This window comes from Phocoena sinus, chromosome 6, assembly GCF_008692025.1.
Source record: "Phocoena sinus isolate mPhoSin1 chromosome 6, mPhoSin1.pri, whole genome shotgun sequence".
Classification (NCBI taxonomy): domain Eukaryota; kingdom Metazoa; phylum Chordata; class Mammalia; order Artiodactyla; family Phocoenidae; genus Phocoena; species Phocoena sinus.
Window position 1 is genome coordinate 37,602,739 of NC_045768.1, and position 15,843 is coordinate 37,618,581.

The window sequence follows — 15,843 nt, forward strand, 5'->3', positions numbered from 1 at the left end:
CTGGATTCTTACACTGGTTCTGTCGACGATTTTAGCTCCTCTGAGCTTCAGTGCTCTGATATGTAAAATGAGGGTGACTGTGCAAGTCTCCTAATGCATGTGACAGAGCATCGGAGATGTGTGCAGGGTGACATGCTCCAGAGAAGGCTGAATGTTGGGGCTGTGTGCCGGACTCTGTATGCGAGGGAACCTGGCCTGATAGACCCTGACGGGGTAGAGGAAGAAAAAGCTATGATGCCTTGGGAAAAGAGGGGAGGGGGAAACCTCAGTCCAATCGCCGGGCAATATTAGGCCCAGTCACCATGGTAACGGGAACGGGGTCGGTCCCCAGTGGGAGGGCTGGGTACAGCACAGCAGGACTACCAGAGAATGTCACTATGGCAACCACGGCAATGAGTCAGCTCCAATCGCTCGTCGCTATGGTGAAAGATGGCGATTATACGCTCAGAAGGGTAAACTGAGTCTCCAGTGGGGATAAAGAATTCTGTGGGAAGCTTTTCTGGGACACCTGCACGCGAAAAGTAGCCTCCATTTGGTCACCGTGTTCGAGATCTTGGGCTTGAACAGCGAGAACAAGAAAAAGCTCCAGCCTTGAGCCCTCTCTAGAAAGTCTGCGTCTCCCGGCGAGCAACTTGATGCACGCTTCTGCCGAGTAACGCTGATTGGCTGAATGTGGAAGAGGGAAGGGAAGGCCGGAAGTACATCCGGGGGAGTGGAAATACGGGAGGAAAGGCTCAGGTCCGGGCATCTAGAGCGACCGCTCTGCTCCGCGTCTCGTTGGTTCCGGAGGCTGCTGTGGCAGTGGGAAATGCTGGCGCGCTCGGTGCGGGCGTCTGGGGCCCTTTTGCTGAGGGTGAGTGCAAGGCATCCTTTTCTAAGGGTCGGGCCAGAGATCACCTGGGTTTTCAACTGGGAAGGGGCCAGATTCTAAGTGTGGGGAGAGAACTGGGATCGGAGGTTATGGTACTCGCCTGAGTTCCTTTCCGAGAACCCTTTACGGTCGCGGTTTAGGGACATGCCTCCGGGACAGGCACCGAGAGGGGCGGGGTGCCCGGCCGACTGGGTCTCTGCTGATCCTCGTCTTCCCTTTAGGGCTCCGTGCAGGCTTCTGGCCGCGCTGCGCGCCGCGCCTCCTCTGGATTGCCCCGAAACACCGTGGTGCTGTTTGTGCCGCAGCAGGAGGCTTGGGTGGTGGAGCGAATGGGCCGATTCCACCGCATCTTGGAGCCTGTGAGAACCTCTTCTGCCCACCCCGGGCCAGCCTGAATCCCAATTCCCTCACGACATGGGGGAATGGGGTGAGACCTCGTTGGGGCCTGCCTTCATCTTTGGCTTCTGACACCCCAGGCCAGACCTGGCAGGGCCCAGACTGCTGACGGTCATACCCATCTTACCACCTTTTCCCATTGCGCTAGCATCCCACAGGCCCCACATTAGGAATCTCTTCTATTAATCCTCTCAGCTCCACCTGTCTGCATGGAAAAGGCTACACTGCTGGCTCCCATCTCCTTGACTGTCCCTTCCATTCAGAGATCCAGCCTTACATTCCTATCCTTACATTCTTACGTACCGGTGACACCCCAAGCCTTCTGTTTTTCTGGGCAGAATCTATGTTGATTCCCTACCCACTCCAGGCCTAGCTTCGATCTCAACCCTACAGCCCCCCATCCTTCTGAAGACCTGTAACTCCTCTTCCCAGGGCTTGAACATCCTCATCCCTGTGTTAGACCGGATCCGATATGTGCAGAGTCTCAAGGAAATTGTCATCAACGTGCCTGAGCAGTCTGCCGTGACTCTTGGTGAGGAGTGCGGGGTGACATGGGTGCTCTGAGGCCATTAGGATGTGGTTGCAGGAGAAAGAGCTGATTGGGACCTGGAGGCCTGACCTTTCTCTCCTGCTCCTGCACCTACAGACAATGTAACTCTGCAAATCGATGGAGTCCTTTACCTGCGCATCATGGACCCTTACAAGGTATCTGTCCTCTGCTTTATTCAGCTCCTGAGTTGCTCTCCTCACTAAAATCCTGCATGCAAGCTACTGACACTGTCCATGCCCCTTTCAGGCAAGCTATGGTGTGGAGGACCCTGAGTATGCTGTCACCCAGCTAGCTCAGACAACCATGAGATCAGAGCTCGGCAAACTCTCTCTGGACAAAGTCTTCCGGGTAAGGGGATCTGAGCCAGAGTTAGGGTTTGAAGACACATACCTGGCACTCTCAGTCCTTTCTGGGGATCAGTTCCGGGACCTTCTCGGTTTAGCCCCCTGAAGGTTGGGTTGAGGCCATGGAGCTTACACCTCTCTTCCTCCAGGAGCGGGAGTCCCTGAATGCTAACATCGTGGATGCTATCAACCAGGCTGCTGACTGCTGGGGCATCCGCTGCCTCCGTTATGAGATCAAGGATATCCATGTGCCACCCCGGGTGAAAGAGTCCATGCAGATGCAGGTGGGGGCCAGAGAGGGATGAGGTGGAGTACTTCAGGATGCTCCAGTTGCATAGGGACCTGGACTCCCTTTCCTGTTGTGATGGGTACAACTGCAGGTCTGTGTAAGAGTTTACTTTTACTCTGGTTTCTTGTTGATGGGGCTTGCTGGGGGCTTCTAGGTGGAGGCAGAGCGGCGGAAACGGGCCACAGTTCTAGAGTCTGAGGGGACTCGAGAGTCGGCCATCAACGTGGCAGAGGGGAAGAAGCAGGCACAGATCCTGGCCTCTGAGGCAGAAAAGGCTGAACAAATAAATCAGGCAGCAGGTCAGCAGAGGGTAGAGGCTGAGTGATGAACAGGGTATGGGTCTTTGAGGCTTGGTACTGGGACAGGAGCTTTTGGGGTACCCTGACCTCATAGGTTAAGCTCTGTCTCTTTTCTTCCAGGAGAGGCCAGTGCAGTTCTGGCCAAGGCCAAGGCTAAAGCTGAAGCTATTCGCATCCTGGCTGCAGCTCTGACACAACATGTGAGAGACCCCCTAGGTGGGATTGGGGATCAGGAATTGGCAGTAGAAGAGGTTCTTTATCTACCCTTGGGAGAAATTCCTGCCTTTTTGGTTCCATTGAGCCACATTACATGATCTCTTGTATTGTGATCTGCATATCCTCTTTCTAGGAACCTGATTTCTCTCCACTTCCTTTCCTCCCCCCCCCCCATCCAAGTCTGTGATCTCTGATTTTTATCTTCCCTGTGGCCACAGAATGGAGATGCAGCAGCCTCACTGACTGTGGCTGAACAGTATGTCAGCGCATTCTCTAAACTGGCAAAGGACTCCAACACTATCCTGCTGCCCTCCAACCCTGGCGACGTCACCAGTATGGTGGCTCAGGTTAGAGCACCCTGAAGACCCAGCATAGAGCACCAGTGCCAGAGACTGAGACGCTACCACCACCACCATCACTTTCCCCATCGAGTCCTCTAGAGTGCCCTGAGACCTACATCTCTCTTCATCCCCTGAACGAGACACCCCCAGTCATCCCTAGCAATAGGGAACCTCTTGAGACATCTTTCTTTTTTTTTTCTTTTTTTTTTTTTTGCAGATGCCTGTATTAGTATTTTGAGGGTGACCCTGCTCTGGTAGTTTGTAACATTCCTAGAACCGACTCCAAAGCTTTTAAGACTGAGGCTTGAGAGAGAGAAAGGAAAAACAAGCTTACTGGCCCTGGCTCTACCTTCTTCCTTTGAGCCGTTGGTGGGTTGGGCTATGCCTTCTGCCATGTGTCATCATGGCTCTCTCTCTGTCCCTCTCCTCAGGCCATGGGTGTGTATGGGGCCCTCACCAAAGCCCCGGTGCCAGGAGCCCAGGACTCAGTCTCCAGCAGGAGCAGCAGAGATGTCCAGAGCACAGATGCAAGTCTTGATGAGGAACTTGATCGAGTCAAGCTGAGTTAATGGAGCTGGGCTTGGTCAGGGAGGCTGGGGACAGGGAAGCAGCACTCCCAGATTCTGGCTCTAGCCTCCCTGCCAAGATTTTGGTTATTATTTTTTTATTTGAACTTTAATCATGTAATAAACTCATCAATGGCAAACCAAAACTGTCCTCTTTGATTGGGGAATGAAGTTGGGAGAGTCACCAGTGTTCTCCTTGGATGACCACTGCCACCTCCAGTCCTGTCAGGTCTTGGGAACTGATTCCTCCATGAGCAAGATTAAATGTCATGTAAAGTGAAATCATCCTGCCTGTCTTCAGGAGAAGCTGTGGGATACAGTGGAAGGATTAAACCGCATGTCTACTGAACTGCCAGCTGGGGAGTGTAGTCCCCCCTCTTGCTAAGTATAGGGCTGTGAATTTGAGCAGGTGTTGGTGTTTTTTTTAATGGGATAGAGGACTGTCCTGGTAGAGTAGTGCTCAAAGGGTCCTCAGGGACTGAGGACACTCATTCGTTCATTCAAAAACATTCAATGCTCAGCCATAAGAAGGAATGAAATTGGGTCATTTGTAGAGACGTGGATGGGCCTAGAGACTGTCATACAGAGTGAAGTAAGTCAGAAAGAGAAAAACGAATACAGTATATTAATGCGTATATGTGGAACTTAGAAAAATGGTACAGATGAACCAGTTTGCAGGGTGGAGATAGAGACACAGATGTAGAGAACAAACGTATGGACACCAAGGTGGGAAAGTGGCGGGGGGCAGGTGGTGGTGTGATGAATTGGAAGATTGGGATTAACATGTATACACTAATATGTAAAAAATGGATAACTAATAAGAACCTGCTGTGTAAAAAAATAAATAATTTAAAAAAAAAAACATTCAATGATGTCTACCATGTGCCAAGCTCCGTGCTACAGAAGAACCCAAATCCTATGGTCCCTGTTTTCACAGGAAATAGAGCTACAAAGTGATAAGTGCTGAGGTGGAGGAAAGTTCTGGCTGAGGGATCCTTGGGGGAGGATAATGTCACTTTGTGGGCAGCAAGGTTACTAACTCGGACATTGGGCTCAGGCTGGAAAAATCAATGCTTTCATCAGGCTACGGTTGGGGACTGGAATATGCAAAGGCCCACAGCTCCAGAGAAGTTGGAGTATTCACAGTTGTTCTCTGCGGCTGATGGGTGGGGTGTTAGGGGGTGTGACTATGTGGCAGGGGCCAAATCTCAGGGAGATAGGGTCCTGAAAGAGTTTGGCCTTTATCTGGGGAGCAGGGGGCATGAAGGGTTTTTTCCCTTCCCGTGAAGAATTTTTAGAAGATTAAGGTAATCACATCAGAGTTTCAGATGGAGCTGTCCTGCTGCGATGTGGTCAGGGGATTTGAAGGAGAGATGGGAGGCTGGAAGGACAGTAAGAAGGCTACTTCAGTGGTCCTGGAGAGGGTGGTCGGGCCTGAACATAGGTAAGGGGCTTTGAGGATGAAGGTGGAGGGATATTTCAACATATTTCTGAATTAGAATTTATTCATTTATCCATTTAATGATTTTTTTGAATCCCAACTATATGCCAAGCACCGAGGATATAGTAATAAAGAAAACAACATTCCCTACCCTCAATGAGCTTCTATTTGGAAGGGACAAATCATTAATAATATGTATAGTATTTCAGATGCTGATGAGTTGTACTAGAGAGGGAAGTAAAGAAAGGAAGGGAGGGCTTCCCTGGTGGCGCAGTGGTTGAGAGTCCGGCTGCCGATGCAGGGTACACGGGTTCGTGCCCCGGTCCGGGAAGATCCCACATGCCGCGGAGTGGCTAGGCCTGTGAGCCATGGCCGCTGAGCCTGCGCATCCGGAGCCTGTGCTCCGCAACGGGAGATGAGGAGGGGACGGCCCATTTGGGCATCTGGGAGTAAAGCTGACAGGAGTTGGAAATGCAAAGGTCCTGAGGCAGAGCGTGGCTGCCTTGTAATGTGAAGAGCAAAGCAACTACAGTGGATGGAACTGAGTTAAGGAAACAAGTGGCAGCTAGATGAATCAAAGAAGGAAGTGGGGAGTCAGTGTGTAGATTTGTAGGGCCATGTAGAACCACTACAAGAATTTAGGCTTTAGTCTGAGATGAGAAACCATTGGAGAGGTTTTTTGTTTTAAACGGTAGCTTTTCTGAGATATAATTCACATACAATGTGATTCACCTGCTTAAAGTGTAAATTCAATAATTTCTGGTATATTCACAGAATTGGGCAACCATCACAATTTAGAACATTTTCATCACTGCTCCCCAACCCCACCCCGCCACAAAACCGCTGTACCCATTAGTAGTCACTCCTCTCTTCCCTCAACCCTAGACAACCACTAATTTACTTTCTGTATCTTTAGATTTACATATTCATGTAAATGGAATAATACGTGCTATTTTGTGATTGGCTTCTTTCCCTTAGCATGTTTTTTTTAAAATATTTATTTATTTGGCTGTACCAGGTCTCAGTTGTGGCACCCGGGCTCTTCGTCGCCGTGTGCGGGATCTTCATTGCAGCATGCAGGATCTTTAGTTGTGGCATGTGGGATCTAGTTCCCTGACCTGGGATCGAACCTGGGCCCCCTGTGTCAGGAGCGTGGAATCTCAGCCACTGAACCACTACGGAAGTCCCCTAGTGAGCGTGTTTTTAAGTTTCATTCATGTAGTTGCATGTAACCACTTGTAGTACGTCATCCCTTTTTTTATTGGCCAAACAATATTCTGTTGTATAGATATAGTATATTCTATTCATCCATTTATCAGTGAAGGCCATTTGGGTTGTTTCCACCTTTTGGCTACTGTGATAATGCTACTATGAACCTTCATGTGCAAGTTTTTGTGTGGCCACAGGTTTTTCTCTTAGGTATATACCTACAAGTGGAATTGCAGGTCATATGGTAGCTCTATGTTTAACCTTTGGAAGAATTGCCAGACTTCTTTTCAAAAGCTGCTGCACCATTTTTCAATTCCAACAGCAGTTTATGAGGGTTCACATTTCTTCACACCCACATCAATACTTGTTATTTACCTTTTTTATTATAGCCATCCTCCTGTGTTCAAAGTGGTATCTCCAGCATTTCCCTGATGGCTAATAATGTTGAGCATCTTCTCATGTGTTAATAGTTCATTCATATATTTTCTTTGGGACTTCCCTGGTGGCACAGTGGTTAAGAATCCGCCTGCCAATGCAAGGGACACAGGTTCGAGCCCTGGTCCGGGAAGATCCCACATGCCACAGAGCAATTAAGCCCTTGTGCCACAACTACTGAGCCCACATGCTACAACTACTGAAGCCTGCGTGCCTAGAGCCCGTGCTCCCCAACAAGAGAAGCCACTGCAAAGAGAAGCCTGCACATCGCAACGAAGAGTGGCCCCCGCTTGCTGCAACTAGAGAAAGCCCGCACACAGCAACAAAGACCAACGCAGCCAAAAATTTTAAAAAGCCTTCTTTGGAGAAATGTCTATACAGATCCTTTGCCCATTAAAAAAAAATTTTTTTAATTGAAATATAGTTGATTTACAATGTTGTGCCTCTTTGCCCATTTTTGAATTGGATTGTCTTATTACTGAGTTGTAAGATTCATCCTTGGAAAGGATGAATAATAAAATCTATCAGTTGGAGTCAGCTTGGCAAAAAGGGGGAAATAAATATTATCCCTATTTTACAGATGAGGTAATGCCCAATAATGACAGTGAGTGGCAGGGCTAGGATTCCAGCTAAGTTTGGTTCCAGAGGCTTAGATCTTAGTCTTAACCAAGAATGGACAGTGGTTCCCTGAACTCCTCCAGTTTAGTGCCTTGCTCCCAATTCTAAATTACTATACTCTCCCATCAAACTCCCGTCTCTGGCCAGCCTTGCGTTCCTTGCCGAACTTCCTCGGAGGCGCCAGCAGATGGCGATCGGGACCCCCCGAGGGTCGCTCTAGCCGGCGCACGCACCTCTGTGGTGCCAGGCCGCAGGTGCCGACGCTGCACTTCCGGGCGCCATTCAAGGTGAGCCAGGGTCTCCCGAAATCCCCTTGCGCTCGCTTTTGCCTGAAGTTGGGGTCCCTTCCACCCCACTCAGAGCTCGCAGTCTAGCGGGCCCCGTACCCAGGTCAGGGTGCCGAGCCGGAGGCCGGGTAGCCACCTGAGGAGACAGAGCCATCCGGACGTCTGGGTCCTAGCGAGGCCCTACTGCCTCAAGACCTCGCACCTCTGCCCTGCTGCGCCGGGGAGGTCGCGCTTCTGGTCTCCTGGCGATCCTGGCTGTCCGGAAGCGGAGTAGGACTCCTTCCCTTCGTCCCCTGGGTCCCCACCAGGCGGCGCCATCAGCCTGTTCGGGGTTACCCTGCGGCTGCGAGCCCTGGCCACTCCAGGGGTGTTGAAATTGGCGAGGAGAGAGGAGAAACGGGCTGTCAGAAAGCAGTCTACCACTTGGAATAAGTTTCCCTCGTGGGCTGTGTTTTCCATCATTAGGATCTCCTGGCGTACAAATTCCTATGCTCCACCCCCGAAGATCCTGATTCAGGGCATTTGGGGTGGCGCCTGGAAATCACCATTTTAAAACAGCTGCTTCAGGTTGATACCCATAGTCTGCGTACCTCGCCTTCAGAAACTCTGGTATAACTGGTGGAGAGGAACATTGCATTGGGTTGGCTATGGGACTGTTTATCTTCAGGAAGGCTTCCAAGAGGAAGTGATTCTAGCTGGGCTTTGTATTGAGAGACTAGACTATCTGCTGGTTCTTTGCCTCACAGTTATGAATTCCCTCCCCCGCCACCACCAGGATGCGGAAGATCTCTGTGCTGCTCTTCCTGGCCTGGGTGGGCTTCCTCTTCTACGCCGGCATTGCTCTCTTCACCAGTGGCTTCCTGCTCACCCGTTTGGAGCTCACCAACCATAGCAGCTGCCAAGAGCCCCCAGGCCCTGGGTCCCTGCCATGGGGGAGCCGAGGGGAGCCCGGGGCCTGCTGGATGGCTTCCCGATTCTCCCGGCTTGTGTTGGTGCTGATAGACGCTCTGCGATTTGACTTTGCCCAGCCCCAGCTCTCACATGTTTCTGGGGAGCCTCCCGTCTCCCTGCCCTTCCTGGGCAAACTGGGCTTCTTGCAGAGGATCCTGGAAATTCAGCCCCACCATGCCAGGCTCTACCAGTCCAAGGTTGACCCCCCGACCACCACCATGCAGCGCCTCAAGGCCCTCACCACCGGCTCACTGCCTACCTTTATTGACGCTGGCAGTAATTTTGCCAGCTACGCCATAGCGGAAGACAATCTCGTTAAGCAGCTTACCAGTACAGGTTAGTCAGGCCTCTTTGGTGGCCAGGAGTACCTTGGCAAATTTCTTTCGACGTCAGAGAGCCAGAACTTTGGGTGCCCAGCTGCGTGCTTGACTAGGAGTACAGGAAGGAGAAAGAGACCCTGGCTCTGTATGCAGGGAGCTCAGGTCCGGGCTCTGTCCTTCTGGCGTTTCTTATCTGCATGGGGTATTGGTTTTACTTTGGGCGAGCTCTCAGTAAAGGGGCAGGGGAGAGACGAAAAGAAAATGTGGGTCTGGTATTTTCAAAAGCGTGGAGAAGAGAGCAGAGGGTCCAGGCCCCGTCCACTCACTGACTGGGAAAAAGCAATATGTATCCAGGAAAAATAGAGCAGCAGAGGTAGCCAGGGGCTGAGAACTAGCAGAGCTTTTTATAGGAATAAGTAGTAAAAGGTCTGGGTGGAGTATGGTTACCAGGAAAAGCTTCCTGGCAGAAAATGTTAGGCCTTGAAGGATAAAGAGTTGTTTGGATGGAACTGCTGTGCCTTATAGTGCATGGTTGGGATTTCTGATAGATCTTTAAAAGGCCTCTCCTCTTCCCCATCTCCTGACTCCTGCTCAGGCTGTGACCCACTCATGTCCCTGCAGGAAGGCGTGTGGTCTTCATGGGAGATGAAACCTGGAACGATCTTTTTCCTGGAGCTTTCTCCCAAGCTTTCTTTTTCCCGTCCTTCGATGTTAGAGACCTACACACAGTGGACAATGGTATCCTGGAACACCTCTACCCAATCAGTGAGCACGGGGCCAGAGGCAGGCCTAAGACTGGGAGCTGGGGAGGGCTACGTCAGTCCACAAATTCTGAACCTCCCATGGATGCAGTGGCCTGGGCTTGTGCCCCTGGACATAGGAGCATCAGAGCCTGGCTGGGGTTGAGGAGTGGGCCTTAGTCCCCTGTGCTCAGGTTCTCTCCTTCACAGTGGACAGTGGTGAATGGGATGTGCTGATTACTCACTTCCTGGGTGTGGATCACTGTGGCCACAAGCATGGCCCTCATCATCCTGAAATGGCCAAGAAACTTAGCCAAATGGACCAAGTGATCCAGTGAGTGTGGGATATTGGCTGGGGGAGTGGGTTTGTGTCTGAGAATCTCATAATATATGGTCCCAAGAGAAAAAAAATCTTTACTTGGAACTCTTACTTGGCTGAATTCTGTCTTCTCTAGGCCTTTTTCTGAAGCTAGGGGCCTCATCCGTTTTGAGTAACTTAGCATGTGATTTTGGGCAGTAGGGTTATGACCGAAGAAGTGTTTCTTTGCCAGAGGTCTAGGCCCTACTAGTGGAAGTTAATTGGCTGGGGGTGAATGGGCCCCTGAGAAAAATCTTTTTTTTATTAATTTATTAATTAATTTATTTATTTTTGGCTGCGTTGGGTCTTCGTTGCTGCGCACGGGCTTTCTCTAATTGCGGCGAGCAGGGGCTACTCTTTGTTGCAGTGCGCGGGCTTCTCATTGTGGTGGCTTCTCTTGTTGCGGAGCACAGGTTCTAGGCACGTGGGCTTCAGTAGTTGTGGCTTGCGGGCCCTAGAGCGCAGGCTCAGTAGTTGTGGCGCATGGGCTTAGTTGCTCTGCGGCATGTGGGATCTTCCCGGACCAGGGCTCTAACCCGTGTCCCCTGCATGGGCAGGTGGATTCTTAACCACTGCGTCACCAGGGAAGTCCCTGAGAACAATCATTATCCCTACCTTCTGACACATTTCTTGGCCCCCAGGGGACTCGTGGAGCGTCTGGAGAATGACACGCTGCTGGTAGTGACTGGGGACCATGGGATGACCACGAGTGGGAACCATGGAGGGGACAGTGAGCTGGAGACCTCAGCTGCACTTTTTCTGTATAGTCCCACAGCCCTCTTCCCCAGCGCCCCGCCAGAGGTGAGGCCTGAGCTGTGCTTTGTGTGGTTTCCCGCTATTCAGTCCGCATTATAATCGTAGCATCCTTGTGGATCCCTCCATTTTAAGCCCCCAAATTCATAACCCTGGGCATCCCCCATTCTTATTTCCTACCTGGGCCTCTATGTCTTCCATCCTAAACAACTGACCTCAGCTTTTTGTTGAACCCATTGACCCCTGTCCTTGTTCTCTAGGAGCCAGAGGTAATTCCTCAAATCAGCCTTGTGCCTACGCTGGCCCTGCTGTTGGGCCTGCCCATCCCATTTGGGAACATCGGGGAGGTGATAGCTGAGGTGTTCTCGGAGGTCGAAGACTCCCAGCCTCACTCTTCTACTCTGGCCCAAGCCTCAGCTCTCCATCTCAATGCCCAGCAGGTAGGTAATGGGCTGGGCTTCAGGTGACAGAGTTAGGTTGAGCATGGGAGAAGCATAATGACCCACTCTGTTGTCCTTTGTTCAGTCTTAATATCACATTCCATAGCCAAGTACGCCCTCTCTCCCTGTCCTGGACGGAGTTTGGGTCCCTGATTTCTAGGTACTCCACATAGTAAAACTTGTCCTTGTCTGTGTCCCAGTTCACGTCTCTGAGCTTTTCCCCTTGGTCTCTGATCTTTTCTGCCAGGTGTCCCGATTTCTTCACACCTACTCAACTGCTGCTCAGGACCTCCAAGTTAAGGAGCTTCATCGACTGCAGAACCTCTTCTCCAAAGCTTCTGCTGACTACCAGCGGCTTCTGCAGAGCCCCCAGGGGGCTGAGGCAGCACTACAGACTGTGATTACTGAGCTGCAGCAGTTCCTCCGGGGAGTTCGGGCCATGTGCATTGAGTCTTGGGCTCGTTTTTCTCTGGTCCGCATGGCAGGGGGTGCTGCTCTCTTGGCTGCTACCTGCTTTCTTTGCCTACTGGTATCCCAGTGGGCAGCATCCCCAGGCTTCTATTTCCGCCCTCTCCTAATACCCATGGCCTGGGGTTTGACTGGGGCCTTAGTGTGTGCTGGACTCCTGGCAACTACTGGGCTGAAGCTGGATTCAGTGGTTCTAGGGGCCATGGCTGCAGTGGGCTCCCTTCTGCCTTTTCTGTGGAAAGCCTGGGCTAGCTGGGGAGCTAAGAGGCCCCTGGCAGCCCTGCTTCCCATGCCTGGGCCTGTCCTGTTACTCCTGCTCATTCGCTTTGCTGGTTTCTTCTCTGATAGCTTTGTTATAGCCGAGGCCAGGGCCGCCCCCTTCCTTTTGATCTCACTCATCTTGCTCCTGGTTGCCCAGCTTCACTGGGAGGGCAAGCTGCTGCCACCTAAGCTACTCACAATACCTCGCCTTGGCTTTCTGACCCCAGCAGGCCCCCCACGTCACAATGGCACGCATGCCCTGGGGCTTGGAGTTGGGTTGCTTTTATGTATAAGGCTAGCTGGGCTTTTTCATCGCTGCCCTGAAGAGACGCCTGCTTGCAGCTCCTCTCCCTGGCTGAGTCCCCTGGCATCCATGGTGGGTGGTCGAGCCAAGAATGTGTGGTATGGAGCTTGTGTGGGGGCTCTGGCGGCCCTGTTAGCTGCCGTGCGCCTGTGGCTTCGCCGCTATGGTAATCTCAAGAGCCCTGAGCCCCCTGTGCTCTTTGTGCGCTGGGGGCTGCCGCTGATGGGACTAGGCACTGCCGCCTACTGGGCCTTGGCATCAGGGGCGGATGAAGCACCCCCACGTCTCCGGGCCCTGGTCGCTGGGGCATCAGTTATGTTACCTAGGGCTGTGGCCGGGTTGGCTGCTTCAGGGCTCATGCTGCTGCTCTGGAGGCCTGTGACAGTGCTGGTGAAAGCTGCAGCGGGTGCTCCACGGACCAGGACTGTCCTCACTCCCTTCTCAGGCCCCCCCACTTCTCAGGCTGACCTGGATTATGTGGTTCCTCAAATCTACCGACACATGCAGGAGGAGTTCCGGGGCCGGCTAGAAAGGACCAAATCTCAGGGTCCCCTGACGGTGGCCGCCTATCAGTTGGGGAGTGTCTACTCAGCTGCTATGGTCACGGCCCTCACCCTCTTGGCCTTTCCACTTCTGCTATTGCATGCAGAGCGCATTAGCCTTGTGTTCCTGCTTCTGTTTCTGCAGAGCTTCCTTCTCCTGCATCTGCTTGCTGCTGGGATACCCATCACCACCCCTGGTAAATACATATCTCAGCCCTGATTCATCCAAGGACAGTAGTGATGTGAATTCAGCCCCTCTTAATTTCAGGGAGGTGTTGCTCCTCAGGTTCTTCACCTTGATACAGGGTCTCACGCCCCAACAGTTGAGAGGGTCTTCCTGATGTCCTGTCTCTTATCTGCTGTAGCCAAGCTAATTGATCCCTCCCATTGGCTTTCAGGGCCAGCAGGGTTCATGGAGGAGGGAGACAAACAGTACTCCAAGACTCAATTCTTAAGGAAATGTTACATCCTCATGAGCGCATTTCCTGATTCTCCAGTGATGAGAGTGGTGAATTGAGCATATTCACCACTCATAGTGAGCTGTGTGTATATGAGAGAAAGAGGCTGACCACAGATTAGAGCAGTGGGGCTTTGTGCCACGGAGGGAATTAGAATAACAGAGTGTTGACTGTTAGAAGCTTGGGGTGATGGGCATGCTCGTGTGTAAGAGACAGCACTAAGGTCGTAGGTGTATATGATCTTGGGGCAGTGGGCTGTGGGTTAGGGAGTGGGATGTGACTGTAAAGAGGCATATCTCTTCCCCCAGGTCCTTTTACTGTGCCTTGGCAGGCAGTCTCTGCTTGGGCCTTCATGGCAACACAGACCTTCTATTCCACGGGTCACCAGCCCGTCTTTCCAGCTATCCATTGGCATGCTGCCTTCGTGGGAGTCCCAGAGGGCCATGACTTTACCTGGCTGTCTGCTTTGCTGGTGGGAACCAACACCTTTGCCTCCCATATCCTCTTTGCAGGTACCTCCTCATTCCTCCCTTGCTTCCATTGTTTACTCTGGCTTCGTGGAAGGAAAGGAAACCCCAGGATTTGAGTGGGGAAATGTGATTTTGTTAGATCTTTGGCACCCCTTGGCCTTTGCTAATTGGAGGCTGAGCCAACTAGGTTAGTTGGGGGCCAGGGTGGCCTGGTCCCTGGGTCCTCCATTGATTCTAGCCCTGCCTTCCTCTGAGGCAGTAGGTTGCCCATTGCTCCTGCTCTGGCCCTTTCTCTGTGAGAGTCAAGGGCCCCGGAAGAGGCGGCAGCCCCCAGGGAATGAAGCTGAGGCCAGAGTCAGGCCTGAGGAGGAGGAGGAGCCACTGATGGAGATGCGGCTCCGGGATGCGCCTCACCACTTCAATGCAGCGCTGCTGCAGCTGGGCCTCAAGTACCTCTTTGTCCTTGGTATTCAGGTGGGTGCAGGGGAGAGATCATGGAGTTAGTGATCTTTTCTCGTGCTGTACATCACATTCTTTCACACTTTGCCAAAACCCTAGGAGAGAGCCTTGACTGAGGTATAGATAAGTGAAGTGATTGCCCAAAGGCCAGTGGCCTCAAATGGCAGTATTAAGACTTGAACCTGGGTCTCCTTCATCCTAGTCTTGGATTGTTTCCTGTCTACAAGCTAGATCTGGACCTGATGGTTTCATCTGGGGATTACTCCATTAGTGGACAGACTGGAAAAGCTGAGGTGATGGCCAGGATTCTTTCCCAATCTGTGATCATTGATCTTCCTTTCCTTCAGAGGCAGAAGGTGTGACTCTGACATTCCCTCCACCCTGGGAGGCAGAGCCTGAGTGTCAGCAGCACAGATGAATAGTGCTTGCCCAAGGTCACACTGCAAGTCGTGGCTGGGCCAGGAAAAGAATTAGGTCTCCTAACTCCTAACCCAGGGTTTTTTTCCACTGACACACACTACTTTCCTTCCCCTTCCATTCTTCACAGGGACCTGTAGCAATTCTCTATACGACCTGCTTCCTCCTCCCCTTCCTTAATAACTTGACCCCTCCTCTCTTCCCTTAGATTTTGGCCTGTGCCTTGGCAGCCTCCATCCTCCGCAGGCATCTCATGGTCTGGAAGGTGTTTGCCCCCAAGTGAGTGGATTTGCTTGAGAAGTATTGGTATGGGGGAGGGTGAAGCTTGGAGCAAACAATGAACATTCAGAGTGGACAAGGTTTTGCCTCAGCAGGGAAAAGGCTCTAGACCTCCTGTCTGTGTCCTTTGAGATTCTCCACCTTTCTTTGCAGGTTCATTTTTGAGGCCATGGGCTTCATTGTGAGCAGCGTGGGACTTTGCCTGGGCATAGCTTTGGTGATGCGAGTGGATGGTGCTGTGAGCTCCTGGTTCAGGCAGTTAGTTCTGGCCCAGCAGAAAGCTGGAGAACAATCTAGCCTGGTCTATACAGGTGCTGGATCATCTGCAAGAGAGGCTCAGTCACACCTCTTACCACCATGCAGCCAGGATCTACTGGCATCTGGGACTTCATTATTTTATAATTCAAAATCATAGTGGAGCTTAATCCGTAACTCCTGCTTTGGATACATCTGAGAGACTGAGGGGCTGCCTCCGAAGTGGAATAAAAAAATGATGTAAATATGTGTGTCTGAGGTGTGGGGGAGCCCCCACTGTCCTGTAGGGGATATGTGGAGGGTCAGTCTCCCCTCATCCAGGCACAGATGGGATCAGCCGTCTTATGGAGACCTGGCCACATCTGAGAACTTGGGAGGTGGTTGGAGTTGTCTGAATTCACTTCTCCCAACTCGTCCCAAATCAGTACTGTTATTCCACCTGCCATTTTCCTTTGCCATGGAACATATTTTATTAAATTCTTTTGCTTTGGCTGATAACAGAGATG

The 15,843-nt window shown here is 51.7% G+C and overlaps 2 protein-coding genes across 3 annotated transcripts; both read left to right on the forward strand.

The window, feature by feature from the left end:
- The first annotated feature begins 459 nt into the window (after window positions 1-459).
- On the forward strand, window positions 460-4,013 carry STOML2 (stomatin like 2). The gene is made up of 10 exons (XM_032636407.1): window positions 460-853; window positions 1,093-1,230; window positions 1,700-1,799; window positions 1,914-1,972; window positions 2,064-2,165; window positions 2,311-2,445; window positions 2,605-2,749; window positions 2,870-2,949; window positions 3,184-3,312; window positions 3,738-4,013. The coding sequence occupies exons 1-10, from the start codon at window positions 671-673 to the stop codon at window positions 3,873-3,875; spliced, it is 1,209 nt and encodes a 402-aa protein (XP_032492298.1). The 5' UTR covers window positions 460-670; the 3' UTR covers window positions 3,876-4,013.
- A 3,787-nt stretch (window positions 4,014-7,800) lies between these two features.
- PIGO (phosphatidylinositol glycan anchor biosynthesis class O) lies at window positions 7,801-15,835 on the forward strand. Of its 2 annotated transcripts, none has more exons than XM_032636124.1 (11): window positions 7,801-7,862; window positions 8,638-9,149; window positions 9,755-9,898; window positions 10,084-10,207; window positions 10,873-11,032; window positions 11,245-11,424; window positions 11,672-13,196; window positions 13,766-13,969; window positions 14,187-14,401; window positions 15,012-15,082; window positions 15,236-15,835. In XM_032636124.1, exons 2-11 carry the CDS (start codon window positions 8,639-8,641, stop codon window positions 15,495-15,497), a joined length of 3,396 nt encoding a protein of 1,131 aa, XP_032492015.1. In that variant the 5' UTR covers window positions 7,801-7,862; window position 8,638; the 3' UTR covers window positions 15,498-15,835. The 2 variants fall into 2 exon arrangements, with proteins under 2 accessions (XP_032492015.1, XP_032492014.1); XM_032636123.1 differs by having other exon boundaries at window positions 7,821-7,862; window positions 8,609-9,149.
- The last annotated feature ends 8 nt before the right edge of the window (window positions 15,836-15,843 follow it).

Coding starts and splice junctions, on each gene's coding strand:
- PIGO (XM_032636124.1), top strand. CDS start 8,639: ATGCGGAAGATCTCTGTGCTGCTCTTCCTGGCCTGGGTGGGCTTCCTC. Junction 11,425..11,671: donor TCCATCTCAATGCCCAGCAG/GTAGGTAATGGG, acceptor CTTTTCTGCCAG/GTGTCCCGATTTCTTCACAC. Junction 15,083..15,235: donor TGGAAGGTGTTTGCCCCCAA/GTGAGTGGATTT, acceptor CTTTCTTTGCAG/GTTCATTTTTGAGGCCATGG.
- STOML2 (XM_032636407.1), top strand. CDS start 671: ATGTGGAAGAGGGAAGGGAAGGCCGGAAGTACATCCGGGGGAGTGGAA. Junction 854..1,092: donor CTGGGGCCCTTTTGCTGAGG/GTGAGTGCAAGG, acceptor TCTTCCCTTTAG/GGCTCCGTGCAGGCTTCTGG. Junction 2,446..2,604: donor AAGAGTCCATGCAGATGCAG/GTGGGGGCCAGA, acceptor GGGGGCTTCTAG/GTGGAGGCAGAGCGGCGGAA.